Source organism: Archocentrus centrarchus, chromosome 9, assembly GCF_007364275.1.
Source record: "Archocentrus centrarchus isolate MPI-CPG fArcCen1 chromosome 9, fArcCen1, whole genome shotgun sequence".
In the NCBI taxonomy this organism is placed as follows: Eukaryota; Metazoa; Chordata; class Actinopteri; order Cichliformes; family Cichlidae; genus Archocentrus; species Archocentrus centrarchus.
Window position 1 is genome coordinate 8505621 of NC_044354.1, and position 24906 is coordinate 8530526.

Here is a 24906-nt window from a genome sequence, read left to right on the forward strand (position 1 = left end):
ATTAGTAACTTAAATCAAAGATATAAGTTTTTTTCATTATTTGAAGGCTTAATTGTTGCGTTACAGTCTGGCGTCTGCGTTTGGTGTGTGGACAGGCAGAGCGGTGCTGCACAGCTGTGGGACTTATGTTGCCTTCCCACTCTATCCTGACGGCGACGAGCTCATTATATCCAACCAGTTCTTCTGGGAGTGTGTTACAATTCCTTGTGATGCATGCGCACACATGAGCACACACACACACACAGCTTTAGACCACTTGACCTTGGTTGCTATGACAGCAGCGGTAAGGCTGCACTGAGGTGTCAGTGTGTCTTTTTGACGAGTCCCGCAGGCACACCAGCGCCAGCCCACCCGTTTTCTGTGTTTGCGTGTGTGTGTGTAATGATGATTAATACCTTTGTTTTGAAAGCCAACAGAGAGTTGTTGTGTGTCTGCATCTGTGTGAGCCTTTGCGTTTGTGCGTGAGTGTGTGTTTTTTTGTTTTGTTTTTTTTTTTATCTGTGTGTCAGCGAGCATGTGCGTTCCTCTGCGGCTGAACGAGCTTTTGCGTTGAGGCTGTTTGTGTGCATCAGAAGTTTCAATGCCTCATCCACTCCGAGCTGTCACAACCATGATTGTTGTTTATAGTTTTGACATCTTGCACCTTGTCCCCGTTGTTTGTCAGTGTCTTTCTGCGCTTGTGAGAAGTTTTTGATTTAATCTGGTCTCATTCATAGTTCTGCCTCATCTATTTTCTGCCTTACTTGTGGCCCTGCAGCACGGGTCACGTTGGCTGTGAACCTGCTCTGGTTTTTAAATGTTTTGAAAAGTAGAGAGGTGGTGGCTTCATCTTAACCAAACAGCAATTAGGGTGACACCAAGAACCGTTTCTAATTAGTTGTTTACCTCCCAACCTTTCATTTGACTGTACCTCATTAACATGTTCTTTTGAAATTGGTCTTGATGTCAGAATTGCAGAGAAAAATAACATTTCACAGAGATGGTTCATCTGTTGGGTACGTGTTTAGGATTTTTTTTTTTTTCTGGTTGATTTAATGTTTATATCATAGAAAAATAATGTTAAATGTTATTTTCATAGGCTTCATTGCCTTTCATATGAATTTTCCCGAGGTTCATTCTACAGTAAAGTAATTCCTGCCTTGGATTAATCATTTAACAATCATGCAATTTCTGGCAAAGAAGAAAGCTGCGCAAAAAATGCAATTTTAGAAAATAACAGCTTCTGTAGTGGTAGAGATATACTCTGCTGTAGCAGTTTATTAACCCTAAACACTGTTTTGGTGGGGACAGACTGTTTTTGCCACTATTTTGTACATTTATGGATTCAACAGTATGCCTTTAATCAGTATTTTCTGTGAGTATAAGCTCTAATCTGAATTCCCCTTTTCTCTAGTTACTTACAAAAGCAGGGTGTATTACAAGTCTGGTGCTGTGCCTGGCCTAAGCACCAGGGGGATAAAGCTAAATCGCTACACATGAGAGAAAACAGTGGTTGGAAGCCACGACAAGACCAAACTTGTGCACTTAACTTGCAGTCTTTGTTGCCTTTGAAATGGTTGCTTCGAAGATGGGGAGCAGGTCTGCGACCATGTGCACTCAGTTGCCATCTTCAAAGCAACTTTGGCAGTGAAAACACTGCAATAAGAGATATTTAGTCAGCTATCAGTCTGCTATTGCAATTGAATGGGGTCAAGTTGACAGTTACATGCAATCTGTTTGTGATAACACAGCATTTAACTGCGAGAGATAGGCGGAAATCACAAATCTGTTGCCGTCTACAGACACAGAAATTCATATTAAACAGAAATTCACATTAACTGCTTGCATTCAGAATCCAGGCAGAAACAGAAATTCTGAAATTCCTCCACAAATAGTGATGTAGTTGCTGAAGGATGCTGATTTAACATGTGACATAAATGCTCAGCAACCTTACTTTCATCCAGGAATGTAACCAGAATCCAACCAGTCCAGTCGAGTCCCCTCTTGCAGAGATGTGCCACACATTAGCGGAGCTCATCGGTGCAGAATGACTCCGATTGATTGCAATCTGAGAGTGATTGCAGCCAGTCTGAGTTGGACCACGATTGCTTGGAGATAGGTTGCCTCCCACCAGCCGACCTGTGCAATCTCCTTGCAATTGAAAGTGGTTGCTCGGAGTTTGAGGGTATTCAAATGTTGTAGCTTATATCCGCCCCCTTTTTTTTCAGTAATTACAAATTAGCCTAGCCTAAGATTTAATTCAGATGTGATTTGGTGCTCTCTCTGGTAAAGCCCAAAAGTGAGAACTAAAGTCAGATAGTGCTACACTAAATCCCCACTCCCACTGACACATTGTCAAAGCACATGCAGGTTTTGTTTGTTTGTTCAGGTGGAATTTGAACCATCATCATGCCCTTTTTTTTTTCTTTCTTTTTTTCACATTGCTTCTGATGTTGCTGTATTAAATCAAGGTAAGAAAACCAACACTACATTAATAATTTCCACCATTTTTTCTTGAACTTCTTCACTTTTTTTTTTTTTTTTTTTTTATAGCTTTGATCATTTAAGTATTTTTTGGCTCCACAGTAATTAACGTGTCTATCATTATGCATAATAAACATGACGCTGGGAAGTTTTTATGCTGAAAAATATTTGAGAAACAGGAGTTTCTGTGGAAAGAACAACAAAGTCCATTTTCTCTCTCTGCCTTTTCTTGTTTTCTTTCTTTTCCTTTTACTCTCTGTGGCCCCAGTCTTATATGGTTCATATTTAAAAACTCACTCCCTGTATGTTTGTTGGCTCAACATGAAAAACAGTTTTAATAGCTTCTAAACGCCACCCACTCTTCTTTTCCAGCTCTGGACTTATATTGCTTTCTGTCTTTCTCTCCTTCTCCTTCTTCTCCTTTTCTTTCGGTGTTTTCATCCTCTTGGTGCCTGTGGTTCTCTTTCCCATATCTGTTTGCTCAGTTGAAGTTAGTGCGGTGGTACACTGTTGTAGTCAGGTGTGATGCTCCTGTTGCCAGTTTGTTGTTTGAACCAACTGTGGCTCGCCTGTGCCATCTCAGCACAGTCAGTTGCTCTGGCAGGAGGAAAGTTGGCTTCTTCTTCTTCTTCCTTTTCTTTTTGTGTTCCTTTGTTTGTATGTTTCTTAGAGAGGGAGTGTATGAGTATGTGCTTGTATGTTTTGCTGGCAGGCAGTACTGGATCGTGGAGTAGTGCGCTGGCGCTGGTGAGGTCCAGTTACCCTGAGCGCACCACACCTTAGGAGGTAATGCGATTATGAGGGCAGGGACAGGGGATTTGTTCAAAGAGCATAGAGAGGAACATCAAACACAAAAAAAGATGGGATTATCAGAAGATGAAGGGGAAAAGAGGCCATATCCCCGCCTGTCTTTTAGCCAGCTTCCCTGTGAATACAGAGGAGGAGGGAGAATGACAGAGTGGACAGGCATGTTTTCTCTTTCTTTATTTCTCACACTTATTAGTAACCTTGTTCTTAAGCTTGCTTCTTCTTTGTGACACACTCGCATTCAAGAAATTTAGTCACATTATGGGCTCGACACACGGGGAGCGACAAACGACAGCGACGAATGGGTCGCATCGCCACTGGGGTGAAACCGAACACACGGGACGCGATAGCGACGGCAGCTTTGCGAATCGCGCTCTTACGTCACTCGTCTCCAAGAAATGTGATTGGTTATGAAACTGGAGGGATTTAGACATTTTAAAAGCAGTCCGTGTCAGACACGCCAATAAAGATGAAGAGTCTGAAGATTTTATTGGAACTGACAGAAATCTTGCTGTTAAGTCTCCTCTACAAAAGAAAAAGACAACCTCGCGTTCATCCTATATTAGCACAAAAGTCCTCTCTATCCGTCTGTTTAACGTTAGTCTTGCACCAACACGTTCTCATATGGCTGCCTTTTATGTTTAACTCGATAATCACTGCGTGAAGTGTCATATAATATAGGAAAGTCAAACACAGCTAAAACGATGCTTTCCTTCCTGCTGAAAGTGGTTGCAGACTGCAGTGTGTAGCATACTCTTCGCTCATTGGTCAGTCAATGAAACTCTTGCTGATTGGTTTAGTGCCACGCGACAGCGACAAAAGTAGAACATTTTCCAACTTTGTTGTGTCGCGTCGCCTGGTCGCGTGTGCACGTCTACGTGTACGAGCTCGAAATTTCACATGCACGAATGTCGCCGGTCGCTTAGCTGGAGGAGGGCAAGCGATTGTCGCCTCATCGCACAAGCTCCATAGGAAATGAATGGAGAGCGAGCGACGTCGCTCCCCGTGTGTCGAGCCCCTTAGTCCTTAGGGAATACACATCAGAACTGGGGACATCCCACAATATGAGGTGTCTGTCCATTTTATAAGCTGTGTAGATCAACTCACCACAGTGCACCCGCAGAGCAAGTGCTGCACATATTACATATGATGCAAAAAAAAAAAAATCATACAGGAAAAACCTTTTTTATCTGCAGAGTGTCAAAGTGATACATTTGTCATGTCAACCTAACAAGGATTCAGCTGTGCAACTATAATTTAACCAGGCTGTTATGTGTAATTTGCAGCTGCAAGAAACATTACGAACCAACTCTGGCTCTGTTTGTTTTGATTGTTGGTATCTCTGGGGGGGGGGGACAGAAAGTGCTGTGTAACTACCATACGCAGTCGTGCAGGAACGCCTCAGGCTACCTGCATTGAGCCAGCTCCCTGAATCTAATGAGAGGTGGCGTTGTCAGTGTTGTTTTGTTTAAATAACAGGTAAAATGAAGGATTGTCTGTCTATTTTTGATGCCCCCCCCCCCACGCTTTAGCTGTAGAGTCAGATTAGCTGCGCCAATAACATCCCTAAAGTGCGTCTGTCCTAAATTTCATAAGCAATGCTTGGAGCAGCTTTCTTCCACTTTCTCTTCACAAACTGGCATCCCAACATTTTGAATATGTTCAAATGTGATTTTGCTCATTATTTTTTAGCATATCTGGCCAAAGGACTGATGAGCTTATGCAATGGTGCAGCGTATGTTGATCCACAATTCACAAGAATGGATCCTCGTCCTGGAATACTGGTCAGATTTTAGTGAAAGTTGCACAGATTGATAACCTAATTGCTGAAAGTCAAGCTAATATTTGTCGTTTTAAGGACACTTTTTTCCAGTTTTCATAAGAATCGCTACTCTTAGAGTTCTGGTCAGATTTTAGTGAAACTAAATCATTTTCTAAATCATTCAGAGATTCTCTGGTCTATTCTTTTTGTAGTTGGCCCTACTGTATGTGCATGTTAGTGTGTCTGAAAAATGTTCCAGTGTTTGTTAAAAGACAATGACCTCTCACACTGTGCTCTAAAAGTGCAGCTCAAAGCTTTCAGTTGGTTCCCTCAAGAAGCAAAAAATGAGAAAGGCATTTTTTTTTTTTTTTATTTATGTAATTTCTGTACACAGTTTTTATTCCAGCAGAGTGTAAGTCTCTTCTTCCCTCTGCTGCTGTTTGTTTAGCCGTCTCTCTGTCTGTCTATAAATAGTTAAATAGATATTTGCTCTTGAGGTCGGCTTTTGTAGTTGTGAATGATAGTCAAAGTGAGGGGCTACGGCTACCCCCCCTCACTTTAAATTTTGGTCCCAGATGCTGCTGTTCTAGTGCAAAAACCACTGTTACTGAATATGTAATATAACATGAATATTTAACATTGGAAAAAATAAAAATGGCACCACAAAAACTTTGCAAATAAGTGTCTTAAAATAAATGTGACTAAAACACAACATAGTTAGGTACAGTTAGACAAAACTGAAAGTACAGTTTTTATCAGTTCCAGTGTATTGATCGCAGATAACTGAAGGTAATAGGCAAGGTTACACAGATGCTTGCTTGTTGTGTATTTGTGTGCTACAGTTCAATTTCATTTCAAAACTTTAAAAAAACAAAGTAAAACTACACTTTTCTTTTTTTTGTCATTTTCTCCCAGGTTGTCCTGTTTGATTGCTCTTGCTTCTTTTTTGCTTCTCTGTTGTGTTGTCTGATTCATATCCTGCCAAAAAAACGCAAACATATTCAGCTAAAATGGACACACTCTGGAGTTCCCCATCAATATGAACACACCTTTTGACTTTCTCTGCCTCAGCTCACTCCTGTGTCTGTATTTTTACCTTTGGATCGACCTTGTCCTGCTGTTGTAATCTGATGATGCTTTATGAGTTTGCGGGGGGATGGGGGGGGTAATAGTGGCAAGAGCTAATGTTCTCTGTGATGTGCCTGTACGCTCTGTTCACATTCCAACTATAACAGTCTGAATCATGAGTTAAAAGTCTGCTTTGGTGTGTGTTTCCAAAAAAGATCTTGTGTTGTACCCAAAAATGTGGCTAGGAGGAGAAACTCAACTTGTAAAACTCAGTAACTCCTCCATCAGCATGGGAAAGTATGTGCGGTCTGGGCTAGCACTGTTCTTTAGTTTTTGCGCGTTTATATGTGTTCACATCCAGCGGATCTTCTTTGTGGCGAAGTGTGCGTGCGTTTCTGTGTGCGTACTTTCAGCTGGGTTGTTGGGCCGTACCTCCGTGAGGTTACAGTCGCATGGTTTCTCACGCTGGTCAGAAGAGCTTGTAAAGCAGTCAATGAGAGGTTGATGTCATTCACCTAACCGCAGCTGGGCTATTTGTGACTCTGTTAATGAAAGAACGGCTGGACACACAAATGAAATTGGTTTGGGGTTTTACAAAAAAAAAAAAAAAGAAAAGGCACATGGATCATCTAGCTGAAGACAGATCCACTGACCTGTATTAGTCCACACAAAACGCCATCGCTCTTCCTGCCTGTTCTGATGTTTTCCCTTTCCCCGGAGTCAGACCAAAGGAAACATCTCAGCAGCTATTTAAGTGAGTTTGGGCTCTTTATGAGTAGCTGTAATGTTTTTAGTGAGCTGTTATTACACAGGGTCCAGTTTCAGACGTTCTACTGATGCATCATCTAAAAACCTGCACTGCAATAGGCATACTGATGTGGCCTCACTCGTACTGTAGCAGCATGAAACAGAAAAAACTCTTTCATCCTATACTTATTCACTGGTTCTTTTTTTTTTTTAAGTTCATATCTCTTTATTGGTCTCACAGTTTTTTGTTTTTTTATTGTTTCTGTTTATTTTGTCCATCCATCCTTTTCCAACTTCACCCTGACAGTTTTTGGTGCTGTCACATCTTGCAGCAGGAAATCTTTATTTTGTATGATGCATTTATGTGTGTGCGTGTGCAATGCATATGTGTGTGCGCGCACGCATACAATATCTGCAAACTCCTCATGATCAGTATCTCAAGAGGTATATGATGATATGGAAATTTTGTCAACACAGGCCCAAATGGTTCTGCAGTAATTGTAGTCTGTGGCAAGTCTGGGAAAGACCAGGAGGATAAGGTGGAGGGAGACTGGGGAGCCAGTAAAGAAAGAGAGGGAAGAATGTGGAAAGCTGCATCACAAATGGCATAATGCTTAGCATTTAGATGCAAGAGCAGATCCATAATTCATGTTGCTAATGAAAGCTAGAGGGTAGCCAGTTAGTGTGGAGGGGACCATGCTGATCGGATAGGAGGTAATAGCATTACCATACAGATAGAGTTAATATGCTTCCTGTGCCATACGCTCTTCTTTCCTCTTGTCTCCTCATATATGACCTCTCCTCTTCTCCTTTTCTCCTTGTTTCCTCTTCTCTCTTCTGTTCCTCTCCTCATTTCCTCTGCTCCCCACTTTGCTCCTGGTGCCAGGAGCTCCTATGCCATTGCCTCAGCAGATCCAGTTTGCCTTGGCCTCTCACCACAGAGTATAGACTGAATGATTTGCTCCTACTTTGTTAAAAAGAGATGATATTGGCAGGAAAGGTTGTTGATATAACACGTGCCATCCACAGGAGACTGGAAAATCCGGGAGAGAAAGTGTGTGCGTATGTGTGTCAGTGCACAAAGTAGCAAGTGTGTATTTGCCACTCTGCCTGTGTCCTTGTGTAAAATTATGTACATGTGTGTTCCTGTGGTCAGCAACTGGGACAGACGTGGGGCCCCAGCAGGTAACTGGGCCCAGGCTTCTGTGACTCATTTGGCTTTGGAGACAGATGTGTGGCTGTAGGCCCTTTTGTGGCTGTGTCAGAAGCTTGGCCAGAGTTAATTCTCACTACATAGGAGATATTTTTGCTATGCTGGGGAAAATAGTGGTTAGAAGTTAAACAGTGATAGTAAGGAGACTGAGAGTTGGGTTTCATTTTATGGATTTTAAGGACCGTGATAGAGTGGGCAGAACAGTCAGTACCGCTCATGTAAAATCTGTTTGTAAAAACTCTCTGTACATAAAAGCTAGCTTAAAAGGAAGGTTAAAATGGCTACTTAGGGAAAGGCTCGCCCTCTGCTGTTACTCCGATAAGACCGACTTTTTGAATTCTCATTGGCAAATTGTCACAAGAAAAAAGTAATTTCAAAGAGAGGGTATTGCAGGTGCTTAAGCTCCTGATCTGAGCGTGAAGTAGAAAGACCTGGCCAGCACTTACGACTTGGCCTTCGTTTTCAACAGATGCTCTCACAAACCGAGGGAGAACGGTGAGGAAAATGTTGCCCGAGGGCATCAGCCAAGCAGAGTGGAAGCTGGCGTTGTAGTTATCATTTCTTCTGATGAAGTCACAGAAGGGTAAAGGGCCAGTGGTCGAAAAAGCTGCCCTCGCTTGCCTTTTGTCTGTTTAGAGTCAGATGGTCAAAGACCCCGAGACTCTCAGCTTCAAGCTGCCTGCATTTCAAAGCATCCATTCAGACAGTCACTCCATCAGTCTGTCAGTCTGTCAGTTAGTCCATCACCTAGTCGATATAATGATTCTCTCTGAGGTCCTTATGCCCATTGGTTATCTCTCCAGGCTTTCTCATACATTCATTTATGAACTCGGCCCAAGCTGTGCAGGGAGGGGTCTGATTGGATTGTCAGATCTCAGTTTTTTTGCTGTAAGTGTTCATCTCATCTACACATTCAAGCGTTCTCCCTTGGTCCTCAAACTGGGGTGAAAGTTGGACACTTTCTAAACATTTAAATGCTCTCCACACTCTGCTGCCTTTAGCCTGCATTTTGATCTACTGAGCAAGAGACGGCGAGGTTATAGATTTTGAGCATATGTGTATACATATGAATATATGCGTGTTGTGAAGACCCTATGGCCTATTTCACAACAGCCAATCTAAGTAATGAAAGGAGTAGGAAAGGGGGAGGGAGAAAGTTGGTGGGAGGCAGCAGGAGAGAGAGAGAGAGAGGGAGAGAGAAGGAGCACCGGGTCCAAATTATAATACAAATCATATCAAGTCAATCATAAAAGCAGTCAAGATTTACTAGTTTCATTTCACTTCCCGAGATTCTTCAGTTTAATAGGGCAGCTGGGAGAAGAGGGAGCAGGATTGCATGGTTGAAATGGGAAGAGTGTGCATGCATGTGTATATGTGTGCACTTGTGTGCACGCATTCTATGAATAACCCTCCACAAGCCATCTCAACCACTGGCTCACGGCCCCCTAGCTGGAGATAGAACAGTAACGCCTTACAGGCATCTATTATTGAAGAAGCTGAGCTAGTAGGAAGGATATCAAACCCCTGTCCAACTGTAAACACCTGCAAAAGGGGAAGAAAAACCCCACACCTCTGCACATACTTGTCCTGTTAAAGGAGTTCTAATATTAAAACAGTGTTTTGTCTTGTAAAACTTTTATATTCAGCAGTCTGTATATTAGTATAGCTTGTGTTTTGGTTATTTAACATACTGTTGATTAAACTCTTGAACTTTCACTAAACATACAGTTTTATTTTAGAGTTAAGAGAATTTTTTTTTTTAGAGTTAAATCTATCTAGGTGTTACTGCATGTATGTAATTTTATACCAAAATGTATTTGGTTAGTTCCTCCTGATCTTTTAATCATATTATATGATCTTCACCCATAGAGGGAGTTGGTTAGTTGTCAATACTTGTCCATTTTGGCCTTAAAATTGACAACAAAACTTTTTCCAATTTATGAGGCCCACACTTTGGCTGTTCTGGAGGTTTTGACTGTATCGCTTATTCTTTCTCATTTGATGGAGTTTGTCCAGTTGTCATGGAATTGTAGAAGAAGATGGTCATAAAGGGATGGACATGGTCAGCAAAAATACTGAGGTAGAACTCAGGGCCCACACACACACACAATTACACCACCACCAGCCAGAACCACTGACACAAGGCGGGATTGGTCCATACATTAAACCAAATTCTGAATGTTGCATCAAAAATCAAGGCTCATCAGATCAGGCAATGTTTTTTCAACTGTCTGTTGTCTCATCACATTTAGCAGAGATTCAGAGAACCAGTCTGACTGTGTAGTTGTGTATTTATGTTTATGTTTATCCAAACACAATGGGCTGCCCATCCATCTTATTGCTCTTGTTCACCATGTTGTGATTGTGTACTTCTGAATGTATACATGGAGGCATGGCAAGTGTTTGGACATTGAGATGTTCATTGTTAAACTGTCAGATTTATCTAAGTGGGAAGCGACAAACATCAGTCTATGTAACAGCCAACGATCTGACTGTCATACCTCTCCATTGACATCCCTACTCCATCATCCTGCCATAGAGGGACGTGGTAAAGAAGAGAGCAGAGAGAAGGAATGAGTGATGAGAGGACGGAAAAACGGGAACACTGTGGAAGTTAAAATTAGGGTGGGAGAGAGAGACAGATTGTTAAATTTTATGATTTTAAACTAAATAATATTATTAATAGGGATTAGAAATGAGAGATGAATTGCTTTAGCCAGTTATTTGGCACAGTTGGTGTGTTTTACAAACTGTTGGTATTTGAGGAAACTTGGCTCAGATAATAGCTGACTACACAGCCTGTACCAGTCACGGAGGGACATACATCATTGTTTTGCAAAAAAAAAAGGTAATGTAATGCCAAGCTTTCTATGGACATTCACTTTAACTCCTGCCAAAACATGACAAAGACTGCAGCCAAGTGTAGGGCACCAGTAACTCCACATAACAGCTCCACATGGCTGATTAGTACCACCAGCACTGAGCACATGGCTAATTAACAAATAATTGCATGTGCATGTTACTAAAGTAATTTTTTGAACTATTTCTCAATTATCATTTACACGCATACTGTTTATACCAAGACAATCTGTGGTTTTACCAAAAAAAAAAAAAAAATCTAAACAGATACTCAGATCAGCTGTGTATTTTACCACAAAGCTTACAGTAACTAAAATACCAGAAGTGCCCTGCAGTTAGCCACAGTGATCAAATGGTACATCTGTTTCTTCAGCCATGCAATGTCTTGTAATCCTCCTTTTGTCTGTGTTTTGTTTAAGCTGCCACCTTTGGTGCTGAAAAGTCAGCCGATGCATCAAATAACTGCAGTTCTTCTAATGGCCACTAGAGGCTGCCTCCAAAAGCAAGTCAATCCCCATAGACACCACAGACATATTATTCCATCCTTTATACAGTATCTCTTTACTCCATATTCCAAGTATATATTTTTTTCTGTTATTGTAATGATAGGTTTGCTTGTACCTGTGCACATTATTTTAAGCTTCATTTAACTTTATAAAAGATATTTGCTAAATTATAAGCACAGTACTTTTTTGTTATAGTAAGACATACTGTATTTAGTTCACGAGAGGGCATGTAACTGACTCTTTCCCATAATAATGCTTTCTGTACCTTGCAAACCTTTGACAACTGTGGCCATATCTTATCATTTCTGGTTCACTTATGTTAAAAAATGCGATGTGATTGTGTAATCTAAATAAAAGCTAAATTTCCATAGCAAACCATATCATGATATAAATGTATGGTCTTTGAAATATAATAATGGATTCCTGGTCTTTGCTTTTATTTGAGTGTTTTAATTCAGCACTAAAGTGCATGGGAGATGGTGCCTTGCTGGAGCAAAGGGCACAAGTCTGGTGGATGACTGGAAAATCATTTGCATTGTTTAGCAAAACTTTTTTATGGCTGCACAGCATGCCAAGGATATTCCCCTGAATGTAGGTACCAGGGTTATTATAGTTAACGAAAACGAACGAAATAACGAAAACTGAAATTGAAAAAACATTGTCGTTAACTGAAATAAATAAAAACTATAATTAAAAGGAAAAAACGATAACTAATTAAAACTGAATTGTGAGTTTACAAAACTAACTAAAACTAACTGAAATTATCGATAAGCTGACTTTCATTTACTTGTTTTGTTTTTTTTTTAAGCCTTGTGGATTGATATGAAATCATTTTTTCCGCTCTCCGAGTTTAAGCTGGGAGCGCCACAGGACAGCTGTGTGTGTGAGTGCGCATGTGCGTGCGCTCACCGCGCTGGTCCGCAAAGTAATGGCTGCGGTCTGCCGAGAAAGCGGCAGAGTCCCGTATGGAGGTTCTTTGAGTACAAACACCTGCACACGACCACAAGGTAATTAACACTCACAATCCAGCTACACAAGCATAAATGTGGACATGAGGTCGGCAACTTCTGTAGGTTGTGTACAGAGGCTGCAAAGACCCTGCAAGTCTAATTAGCAGCATCTAACCAAGCTAGCTCCAAAACAGAAGCAGCTTCAGGTGGTGAGAACATCAGGATGCAGCTGGATTTGAGCTTTGGCTCCTTCAAAGAGTTTGTTTTTGTCAAACACCACATGTAGCTGTTGTTAATCTACTGCACTGATGCTGAACTTTATTGTGGAGTTTATTGTAGAATTTATTGAGTTTGGGAGTTCATGTTTTTCTTTGTTTCTCCCTGTTGATGTTCATGTGTGTCCTTAATATTACACACATTTAGCATGTCTTGTGAACAGTTGGTTGTTGAATATATTTCTTTAAACTGTATCTTTTGTCAAGTTTTCATTACACAACAGTCACTTTTGCGCCTTGAATCTTGCACCTGATTAGGTATGAAAATACTAAAACTAATACTGAAACTAACTGAAACTAACTAAAACTAAGCATGAAACCAAAAATAAAAACTAATAAAAACGAGAAAATCCACTCTGAAAACTAATTAAAACTAACTGAATTAGAGAAAAAAAAGTAAAAACTAACTAAAACTAAACTATAATGTAAAATCCAAAACTATTATAACCCTGGTAGGTACTCAGGTATCCATGACCTTAACCTCAGAGGATACACTACAAGATGCAGCCCCCCCCCGTAGGCCACATTTCACTTTGCAAAAACATTAAAAACAAAACAAACAAAACTGGTGGTGTTTCAACAGAACTGAAACAAAAATCCACTTCTATCAAAATGATAGGAACCGGGAAGGGGGGGGGGGGGGGGGGGGGGGCATCTAAAGATGAGCTCATGACTCAAAGCATACCACCTCATCTGTCTAACATGGCGGTTCTGTCATGGCTTGGGCTTCTACAGCTGCAAATGGAGCCGGCACACTGACATTTATCCATGATTATATTACTGACAGAAGCAACAGAATGAATGTAAATGTATAGAGGGAGGATTCTGTTTGCTCGGATTCGGTGTGGAACAACAGGAATTTCATCATTCAGCAGGACAATGACTGCAAGCAATCTTTAGGTACATGTGTCCTTTCAGGGTGAGGGCATGGAATAACCTAAACTGACCGATTCAGTCAGCTGGCCAAAAAGACCAAAAACAACAACAAGGACATGCTGGAGGGGGAAAAGGGATGATACAGTGTCTGATAATGTCTGTGGGTCAAAGACAGCAATAGGATTTTCACAAAATTTTAAACAGAATGGGTTTTTTTTTTAACCTCATGTCTATCTTTTTCAAATAATTTAAGCCCCTGGACGTTGGGCATCGTGTGGTAAAGACCTAAAGCTCCCCCACCCAACACAGGTCTTTCTTTACCGATGCAGTGGACCTATTGAAAGGTTACACTTGAATACAGCACTCAATATTTTATTTGAAATTGAAACCCAGCCTGAAGACACATAACTGTCTACATACCTACTTTATAATTAACAATTGCGTGCTATAGTGATTTATTAATGCTTAAAGAAATGGACTGCTCTGCTTTTCTAAGCACTGCCAAATTGTTCATGCTATAATAATTTTAAAAGAAAAATAATGATATTGAATATTTGATTTGTTCAGTAATTCAGACAGGACTTCTCTTGCACTCACTGAGACAGTTGTATCTGCCAGCTGGATAAACAGTTGACCAATTGGGGATTATAGCCAGGAATAAAGACTAGCTTCCTATGTAGCTAGCTCGCTAGCTGCATCAAAGAAAAACAGTGAGAGAAAAATGCATCAGCAACTGTGGATGAAATTGAAAATGGACTTGAATGTAATAATTAATGAGCTAACTGCTTCTTCTAATTAATTCTTTGCTATGCAGTTTTTGATGTGCAAACTCTATGATCAGACTATAGCTACATTTTATCCTTATATATAGACGGGTTCAGCATGTTGCTGTCTCTGATATTTTCCTCGTAATAAAGGAATGGACTTCCAGCTATTCAGCTTTGATGATGCAGAGTTCACATTTTCGTCTCTCTTTGGTACACATCTATTGGGCTTTTAAGATCACTTATAATTTTCACGGCCTTTTTTTCTGCTCCTTTTGCATATGGCAAGTAGGAGGTAGTGTGTGCTACTAACAGTCTGCAGGTGCAGGAATATCCAACACAGACCCACACCAGAAAGGATCGAAGAAGCATTGAGGGCACAGCCACCTCCTCTAATTTGGTTTCAGTCATGTTGTGTAGATTAATATATGAATCTACTGTCATGCTATAGTTTCAGTAGAACGGTGGTGGTGTAGTGAGTAGGCCCACGGGATGTCCGTTTAGTCAACTTAGTGAGGCGTTAATGGTTGACTCTGAACAGTCAACCATTTTTGACATTTCTTTTTGTCTTAGTTCCATCAAACGAGTGTCAGCAGTGGACCCTCGACTTTCAAGCTAACCGTTTGTTTGTTGTCTGTGTACTGCACTCAGTTTTCAAACTCTTTTCTTTAGTACTATGTGGCAGTGCAAAATGGGTGGTCAATCTCAACTGACTATATAGAAATTGGTAATTTCCCTGATAAATAAATATATTAATCAACCATTAGAAATATTACTGCAGCTTGATTTGTAAGCCACTGGAATAAAGCAGCTCTGAGTAAATGTGCGAGTCTCTCTCCCTCGCTTTTTTTTTTTTTTCTTTCTTCAAGTTCATTACTGACACACACATATACATTATCTTTATTATATTCAATTTCTGTATCATTTACATGTTGGTATACTTCTTCTGTGGCAAAAAAAAAAAAAATCTCAATTTCTTTGAGGGATGGAAGTGAGGGTGTAAAATCTGTGTTACGTTTGATGCTCCAGAGGTTCCCATAAAGTTTCACTGATGTTTAAATCAAGTGATTTGTGTTAATGGAAACAGTCTTAAATTTGTTTAACGCTGTATACAGGACGGGAGTGTATGGGAGTGTAACTATCCGAGAAACATCACAAGCAAATGGTGTTTACAGTACGGGGTGCGCTTAATTCTGTGAAATGGCCTCATTCTCCACAGCTGTAATGTGATTTCTGCAGAGCAATCATCAGAGGTAGTTACACCTACAAGATGACTAACCATGAAACTGCCTAGCCACATCTAAACTACTGTAAAGAAAAAAGCACAATACATGAATGTGGGGAGAACAGTATTAACTGTACATCTGTTTTAATTTTCTTTTTTTATAATTTTGCAGTATGCTTGTTTGTGCTTCAGTGTTTTATTGGTGTTGATCCTGTGAATGTAGTATAGATGCAGCCTTGTGTTCATACTGAAGGCATCGGTCCCTCACGGGAATTCGTACCTGATCACTCAAGCAGACGTCATGCTGACTTTTCTGTGTGATTTGACGTGACTCAATTTTCCACACACACATTCAACTAAGACATACTGACCTTTGTTTGACATGTAACCGTGTGCCCGTTTTCCGTAAAAGCCCGTAGCAGCAACAGAAAAAAACATGAAAATGCCAAAAAAAACAAACAAACATAGTAGAGAAAGGTCACATGTGGCTGAGAGATTTAAAATCTGGCACTGCCATCAGCTGAAGTCCTATACATTAGATCAGCCGCGTTCTCCCAAGCAGGACCTTTTTGTGTAATCTCTTCAGCGTCATTATTATTTGAAGAACTCCTTGAAGCTCTAAATCGGAAAGACGAATAACTGTATAGTGTTCATCATTAATGCCTCGGAGCGTTTTTGCTCTCCACAAAGTGCTGGAACATCCACGCTCCCATATAGTTCCAGTTTTCCTCATCCATTTCTGATTTAGACCAAGGAGCCACATCTGTGATTAAGCACCCCTTAAGTGCATTTTCTTCTTCGCTTGTGCTCTGTGTTTCCATTATAAATTCACTCAACAGAGGGCTTATGACACATGTGCTGGCCTGAGTAATGTGCTGGTTCTTTGCCTAAGAAAGATCTCTTAGACGGGCCATATTCAGGGGTTGCATTTGCCGTGGCCTGAACTGATTACAGACCAGGTAATACTTTGGCTCTGTTGGCCGATGTTGGGTATAGATATATTGATATTACTTAGGAGTTGGCGGACTTGCAAAAAAATAAACAGCAGCTCAATAGTGGGGCCTATTTGTTAGTAGCGATTTGATCTCTATCAGCTACAGACTAGTAGCAATGAGAAACTACATGGAAACAAAATGCTGTGCCAAAGAAAGCCCAGATTATTTTTTTTTATGTGCACCAATCACCAATCAGGAGTGTGCCAGGTAGGTAGTTGTTTGCATATGTTATGCACATGTCTATCAACTCTGATAAGTTTAGTTTGGATTTTAAAATTGTAATAAATCTGATGTGCAGCTTTTATTGTTTCCTCCTCCTTCACAAATCTTTAATGATGTTAAGTCTTTGATAATTATGATGATGATAATAAAACTGTAAGAATTGCCTTCAGTTTCTCAAGTTGACATTTATATTTTTCTGAACTGTAACAGATCTTTAAAAAAAAAAAGATAGAAATGCATTGTTTCCTCTTTTTTTTAAAAAATAAATTTATAATTATCTGCTTCAAGCTTTTGTCAAGTTTTACACCGGCACAATTATTTTCTGCACTCACACTCTAACACTTTGAGCAGCAGTCTGTGCTCGGCCTGCATATTCATTTCAACATAAAGTCTCAGCTGAAAGAGTAAAAGCATAGTGTGCTCGTCTGGCTGTTGTACTTTACCTGTATTTACATTTATTTAATCCCTTCTCTATCAGTTTGAGTTTTTATTACAGAAAAGTGGCAAATGGAGTTGGAGAGATTGAGAGACACCGAGGGGCGAGCTTGATAGAGGGATGAACAAGAGAGATGTGGGTGTCGTTCGCTCCCACCTGATGCGTGAAAAAAAAAAAAACACTTGTTTTTACTGTTGCCAAATGACTGTCAGGCTCTGTGAGAGGATTTCATCATTCTCTTCCATCCTCGTCATTAGTTCACCTGCCTCTTCAGCCCGCTCAGTGATTGTCTCTGATTGGACATATTTATCTCTGACTACTGTGGTAACCATTAGCGTTGGTGGTGTGGAGAGGTGGCAGTTTGACTAATCAGTTGTATCTGCCCTTGGTGTAATGCTTTGTGGGCCTCTCGGTGTGTACAGCCGCATTCAGAGCTGTTGATTGTGTGTGTGTGTGTGTGTATGTTCGAATGTGTGTTGCCAAGAAGAATAAAAAGCAGAGAATTGAACAATCAAGGGGGTAGGAAAGATGGAAATTTGCAGCAAAAAGGACTGAAGAACTGTACAAAATCAAAGGGATGTGTCGGTTTTTCAGAGGCAAAGGCAAGCTGTTAATCAATCCAACTGTCAGCAGCCCAGGCCAATCTCTTCCCACTCATTTGCCGCTTCCTGCTTCAACTAGGCAAGTCTCTCGTGTGTTCTTTCACCCCTAAACCTGCACCTGAATTTAAGAAAAAAAAAAAAAAAAGCAGCCTCAATACTATAGAAAAAAGTGTGCAAGGTTAAATCCAATGCGCATTCTTCCATAAAAGAGCAAGCGAAACTGTGTACTCGTCTGCTCTTCCCACATACTGTATGACTCTGAATCATCATGGAGTAGATATGCACTGGTTGGCAAAGAACAAAAAAGAAGCAGATAGTGATGGCGAGGAAAGGGGAAATTAGGAAGAAGGAGCAGGGAAAATATGGAAGTCGATAAAGAAGGCAAAAAGGGTGTGTGGTGGGTAATAATAAGAGGATAGAAAGATAGTGAGAAAGAAGGCATCTTTATTCTAATGTGGCCCTGCCTGTGCCTCTGAACACCATCCTGAAAAGATGAATTTGCTGCTGTTATTTATATTTATGAATTCATGCCATTTGGCCCAGTGTGAAATGATGGGTCATTCTCGTGCAACAAGACGCACTGGTGCTGAATTTACAATCACCCACACCCAACTTCCCCCTTCGCCCCGTCTCCACCTTCCTCCTCCATCTTTCCTTATTCCACATGCCTCGATCTGCTGAATATGGATGGAGTTGGAGGGATGGAAGGAGAAAAGAGAGGGACGGCGATGCAGAGAGAAGGAACATTTCTCTCACTGAGGCTGCTTCTGTCACCAGTTTCTCACCTAAGGAGATGTGGCACAGGAATTAATGGCATTCAGGAGCATGGTGAAATGGCTGCTGGCACTATGTATCTGTGCATGTGCAAGCTACATGGGTGCAGCAGGTGAAATTCAGAATATAGTCCCCCTGAGAGTCTCATTCTGTGAAAATACACACGCTTACAGATGATGGTCAACACACACAGACACACACACAGACACACACAGTACCACTCTATAGGAAGAGATGGTTTTTTTTCCCATTTAAAGGTGATTATTATGCAATAGCTGAGCTTACATCTTAAAAGTTTTTTTTTCTTTTTTTCGCTCAGCATAGGTATTATGAGTAAAAGCTATTATATTGCTGTTCAAAACAAGAGGGAAATGGGGATGGTAGCAGAGTCACATACAGAGGCATGCATATCTCAGATTTTAATGATGTATTGATGTACTGTGTAGAACAGTAATAAGCACACATATTTTGTGTTTGTATGTACATTTTACAGCTTCATTTTGACTATAAAAGGAAATGTATAAGTTCTAATTATATTTTTTCTGTCTGTAGAATTTGTTTGGAACTTTTTTTCTTTTTTTTTAACTTTAGTACCAGCACTGAAGTATGCAGAACATTTCTAAATGGTTTTGTCTCATAAGGGGGAAACTTAATGAGGCATCAAGGCCCTTAATGTAAAAAAGAAAAAAAAGAGAGAAAGCATTGAAAATCAAGGAAAGCCATTCTGTCGTGAGCCAGTTACGCCTGTGTAACTTTAAGGGTAGCATTTCACAGCAGTACAAGCCAGTTGGAAGTATGTCAGTAGCTTCAGTTTCCACACAATGACATGTTACCTCAGCGTCTAGCCAGCTCAGCTGGTTCCATCATGCCAGGGCTTGGCAAGGGGTGGCATTTATAGGCATGACACTGTTCTGCCTCCCTGACCATACTCTGACTGTTGGAAAGGCCCGTAAAAGTGCACAGTGGCCATGCTGCTATTCGTGGCGTGAAAGAAAAGTGCATGAAGAATAAAGGAATGTGTATTCATCTTTTTTTTTTTTCCTTTTCCAGATTATTATTAAGAAGTACCTGTAAAAATGTCAAGAAGGATTCCTTTTTTCCCCAACTGTTGGATGCGACCTATATAAGGCTTCTTGATGCGACCTATAGGAGTGTTTCTGTTGTGCCAAAAGAGCGTACGAGTACTCTGTAAGGAGGTGAGAGTGGTGGTGGAGATAAAAGCACCAGTAAAGTCTTTAGTTTGCATTGCCAGCCAGTAAAAGTATTCAAACCTACAGTAGTTAAGATGTGAGCCCATCTGTTTAAAATTCATGGAGCATGTGATTAATAAGTTGCAGTAAAATTAAGATGAAGTGATATTTAGAGTTAATCCTGTTATTGTTCTGCTGCTTTTGTGTTGTACAGTGTAACAATTTAAAATCTATTTATTTGGCAATCAAACAAAGCCCCAATTTCTAAGCACTGTCTGACATTGCAGTGTTAAGGCTGCAGTGCCATCTTTCTGACATTTTCATGTCCCAAATGCAGCATTTCTTTGAATAAATGTATCCAAAAACTATGGTGGCATCTTGGGTGGCCACTCAGATTGTAGGTGTGGTACTATATTTATTGGGAAAAGGATTAAATCAAAATAAAAGTCAAACTTTCAAAGTTACTTTATTGATTTTGGTTTACTTGTGGCCACAATATTTTTTATCTCCCAGTAAGAACAGAAGGCTAAAGGCTGTTAGAGGTTTATTTTGCCCTGGGCTGTGTTCTTAATCTGAACAAACAAGCACATAATCTTTGTGTCTTGTAAAGGCACGTCTAGCGCTACTTGCTCTGATGGTGATTAGTTTTTTGAAGTTATTGCTTACTCCCCACTTTATTCATTTCCGTGATTATATTTTTCCCCAAAATGTGTTTCGTGAAGGGGAAAAAACCCCCCCGAGATAATCTATAAACTTGCTTGAATGAGACGGACATAGTCAGAGCAGCAACAGTTGAAATTGCTACTGTTCTTAATTGGCTCAAACACGTGCAATTAACAATGATTGCAATCAGCAGAGGCAGCCCAGAGTTGAGCAGCCCAGTGTTAAGGTATATTATTATAGTCATTAGTGGCTGCAATTATACTACTCTGCACCCTGTGTGTTAACCACAGTTTTGCACGTATTACTTTCCCTCAGGAGGTTTTTGATGTGCCTGCAACTTTACTCATTCATGTTCTTTGTTTGTGTTTTTTTATGTGATGAAATTCATCTCTATAGCTGTTATTGTCAGCTCAAAGCAAACAGACAAGGATAAACTCCTCCAACTTTCACTCCATGTGTATGTCCTTTATTTTGTGTGTGTGTGTGTGTTTGCTTGTTTGTTAGGGACTTACAACAGTTGGTACAAGCCTGCCTGGCTTATTCAGGCCAACTGGAAAATAGTGAGAATAATCACTGGGTTTATGGAGATTTACTTTGCTTTAATGTGCAGCGAAAATATTTATTTTATGGAAAGACAGTCTTAAAGTGGTGCAGAAAGATGCAGCCGCCTTTTCCGGTACTGTGGATAGGTATTGGTGAGAGCGTGATTTATTTATTTATTATCATTTTAATACACACCATTTTAGTCTAGAGGGTGTGTGACCCAGTGTTTTCTGTATTACACATCAGCGGACACGGAAAGACAGGCAGACAGAGGCAGAGAGAATGAGCCAGATTGAGGTTGTACATATTTTTCTTTCTCGCTTTTACAGTGTGAGGAGCTCAAACAACAAAACAAGATACCTGAATACATTAAAAAGAAAGAAAAAAAAAACACACACACACCCCTCCTCTGCCCAGCAGCATCATAATGTAAAACAAATTCTAACAAAGCCTTGTGAAATTGAAATAAGCCTCTTTCGGCATCAGCCTTGGAATTAGTTTATTAGACTCTAAAAGGGGCCTCGAAAGACTTAAAACCCCATTTTCACAGGGAAATTAGTTTTCAGAGAAAGATACATTGTTCACATTGGGAGATGATGAGTTGGTTTTACACGAAGGGGATTCTTTTGGCTGGGACTTCTATCAGATCAACTCACCACAGGTAGTGGGGGTGTTAGATGCTTTTTTTTTTTCGTCTGGATTAGTTTGCAGATAAAGCTGAGAATAAACAGCACTTTGTGTGTTTAGACTAATTCCCTTTGCTATCTAAACTTGGGATTTTGTGATGTTAAACTAGCTGGAGATGTCAGAAAATGTATATGGACACATTCATACAGTATATTTTTCCCCCGAAGCAAACACAAATTAAAAAGTGCCTACCTGCGTGCTTTTCCTGGTTTATAGCGGTCAATAAGACTTGCCCTGGACTCTTGTATAAACATCTATCTAACTGATTTATCTGTAGTGATTTCACACTATTTACCACGTCCCTATTGCCAGTTAAATCCAGAAATACTCCACCTTTGGTAACTACAGAAACTGTGGTAACATCACACAGTAATTTTTTTGTTAATGCATTTGCCTGTAAATTCAAAGGCAAACCTTCAACAACTGAATGCGCACGGATAGTTGCACATAAACAAACATGCTTGTATTTTTATTTACATTTTAACACTAGTAAATTAATGAATTCTCACATCCTGCAGCTTTTGTTGTGTTTGTTGAAGAAGATGGATGGACAGTCGCAAACATGACAGAGCAAGGAATGGAAATTGGGGAAAGTAATGAGCAGTGATGGGCAGATGGATTGATAAGGATGGAGGGAAAGGCAGAGAGGCTTTTTAGGTGGATAGAGAGATGGAGGAATTGATGGATGGAAGAATGCAAATTAATGGGTTTCTGAAGCATTTGGGACGTAGGCCTGTGCTCAGCAGAGAGGTGAGAAAGGACTTTAAAGAGAGGTAAAAAAAAAAAAAGAAAGAAATGGAGACGTAAAAATGAAGAACACCATTTCTGGACCTCAGCAAGTGCTTATTGGATCCTTTCTGGATCGGATCTTCACTTTTGCTACTGAATAAACTCTCACAGGTGAATAACAGTAAGCATCTGGTGGCTATGCACTCAGTGTATTCTTTTAATCCTACACTTGTCAGAATAAAGTGGAATATTCCTGATGGAAAGAAGGTCATTTTCTCTGTCACAAATGCAGATCATGTAGAGTATGTCTGGTGTATTATGGAGTGTTTTCTATCTTTGTTTTTAGGTTGTATCTTTCTAAATTGCCCTTAATTGACCAAGATTTCTGCCTCAGTTGTTAACAAGAAAACTTCCCTCTTCTATTCTTGTATTGCCAATTAAAGTGTCTCAGAGTCTGATGAGGATTCTGATAAGAATGGTGAGGCTGCGGGAGTGCGGCACCTGAAGATGTATTACTGAGGGGCAGATTGTGAAAGTGATTGAAAGGAGGACTTGGAGTGAATTACAGCTGCAGTAGTTGGCAGCGCAGATCGTGTCCTTGAGTTGAGACCGTGTGATGCGCACTGCAAGGTGTGGCTGTGTGACATTAATTCACACATTACCATATCTGCCACACACACATTTCATGTGGGAAGACATCTGTCCACCCTAGCTGTGTGTAAGGTAGAGGTATGTGCAAACATTCATTCATGCACTGACACACTCGCGCGCAGAGGTGTGCACCACTGCCATCACACTCTTCCTCCATTCACAGTTGACCCACTCCCTGAAAGACAAGTGGTATTGACAGAAGTATGTAGCAGGCCTGTGTGTTTGTGTGCGCTTGTATTCTGTGTACAAAAAAAAAAGGGGGTGTAACTGCCAGTGATAGGGGCCACACTCCCAGTTGTCATTTTATAACAGCTTGTAGACAAACTCATTACATCCAACACCTGCTCTCGTCACGTACACCGAGGACGCGTAAGTGTGTGTGTGGGAAGCGTGCATGCAAGTCAAGTATATGAATTCTCTATAATTTAGCTGCAGTCATCTATGTTTGAGTCTTCTTTGGCAGCGACTTGAAGTGACAGCTATTTTGTGCCAGCTAGAGATTGTTGATGTTTGAACCATCTTCTGTAGCTTTTCTCAATGAACACGGGGCATCTTGTACATTTTTCCCTTGTCTTTTTTTGCACCTCTTTACGTTGCACATCGGAATTGCAAATTAGGAGGAGCAACTACATGAGTAACTGTCTTTTCCTAAGTGGATGCAGAACAAGATGTCACACTGAGGGAAACTGTGGTCAACTTAAGAAAAAGACGGCCAGACTGCCAACTTCTGAGCGCTTTCTTAAGCAGTGGAGATGATGAAAAAAATTACACCAAACTTCTTTTGCTGCTTCAGACCTTTTTGCCTTTGGTGGTGGACCTCATTTAAGCACGTATGATGAGTAAACAGTTCTCAAAGATTTTTGTAGCTTTTACACAGTCATGCAAAGTTATTCGCAAATTGGTGATACCCTTATTGAGACCTGCATCATTCTGCAGCCCAGTATTTAGAATCCATTCATACATAGAATATGGCAGTAACTGTATGTGATGGATGATTATAAAGTCTCCCTGCTCTGAGCTGTGGTGCAGGTAATTGCAGAGGAAACTACTGCTTGTAATTGTTTTTTTTGTTTTTTTCCTTATTTCCCGTTTATGATTTTACAGCTGGATCTTAAGTATTTGTGTGCTGCATTCAAGAATTCCACTCAAACGCAAGCACAGTAAGCCAGTCACCCAGCCACATTTTTTTTTGATCATTTTAGTGAGTGAATTTTTGGCAGACTAGCTGAAACTGAAGATGCTTTGGTAATATTATTATTATTAATTTGTTAGATATTTGTTAGATATTACAGTCAGAGCAGTGAGAAGTTCTGAGAGCGTGTGTTTTACTGAGAAAGAGAGCTGAGTCACTGCAAGGCTTTATTACCATATTAACGTGTTGCTATTACCCTTTTTTGTTGTCAGATTATTTAAAAAAAAAAATTTAAGAAGTCACTTCTTTTTTTTCTTCCCAAATAAAGTGTGTGGAGAGTGGAGGAGACGGGCAGAAGTAGAAAGAAGCGCAGGTTGCTACTGTACTCTTAATGTAGCCAAGCCTTCCCTATAATCCCTAAAATTTGACAGGGGGATTAGAGGGATAATCCTCCATGTCTTTTCTTTTCCTCCATCCTCACTCCTGTTACCTTTCTTCTCATTTTCTCCCCCTTACTGTTCTGTCGCCACAAGACGCAGACAAGACAGCACTAAAGAGAGAATCAGCACAAGAATTAGTGTGTGTATGTGTGTACACGTGTGTGTGTGTGTGTGCGCGCGCGCGCATATGTGAAATGAAGTCCAGTGGGAGAATCCGAGAGGCTGAGAATAATTAGCTCCAGCCTAATGCCAGGTCAGCCTTTTGTGGCGTTAGTCTGGATACTGAGTTTGTGTATGCAGCATGTGTGTGTGTAGGCGTGTTTGTGT

At 40.4% G+C, this 24906-nt stretch overlaps 1 protein-coding gene across 2 annotated transcripts in view; it reads left to right on the forward strand.

Annotated features, from left to right (window-relative positions):
• fbxl17 (F-box and leucine-rich repeat protein 17) overlaps positions 1 to 24906 on the forward strand; it is a 240512-nt gene that overhangs the window by 123303 nt on the left and 92303 nt on the right. Inside the window, exon 9 of one of the 2 annotated variants that reach the window (XM_030738452.1) lies at positions 11339 to 11464. The exons of the other annotated variant lie outside the window; for it this stretch is intronic. Coding sequence (XP_030594312.1) covers positions 11339 to 11357 — 19 coding nt within the window. The 3' untranslated portion in view covers positions 11358 to 11464. Of the gene's footprint in view, positions 1 to 11338; positions 11465 to 24906 lie in introns of those variants that run through there. 2 annotated transcript variants of the gene reach the window in all.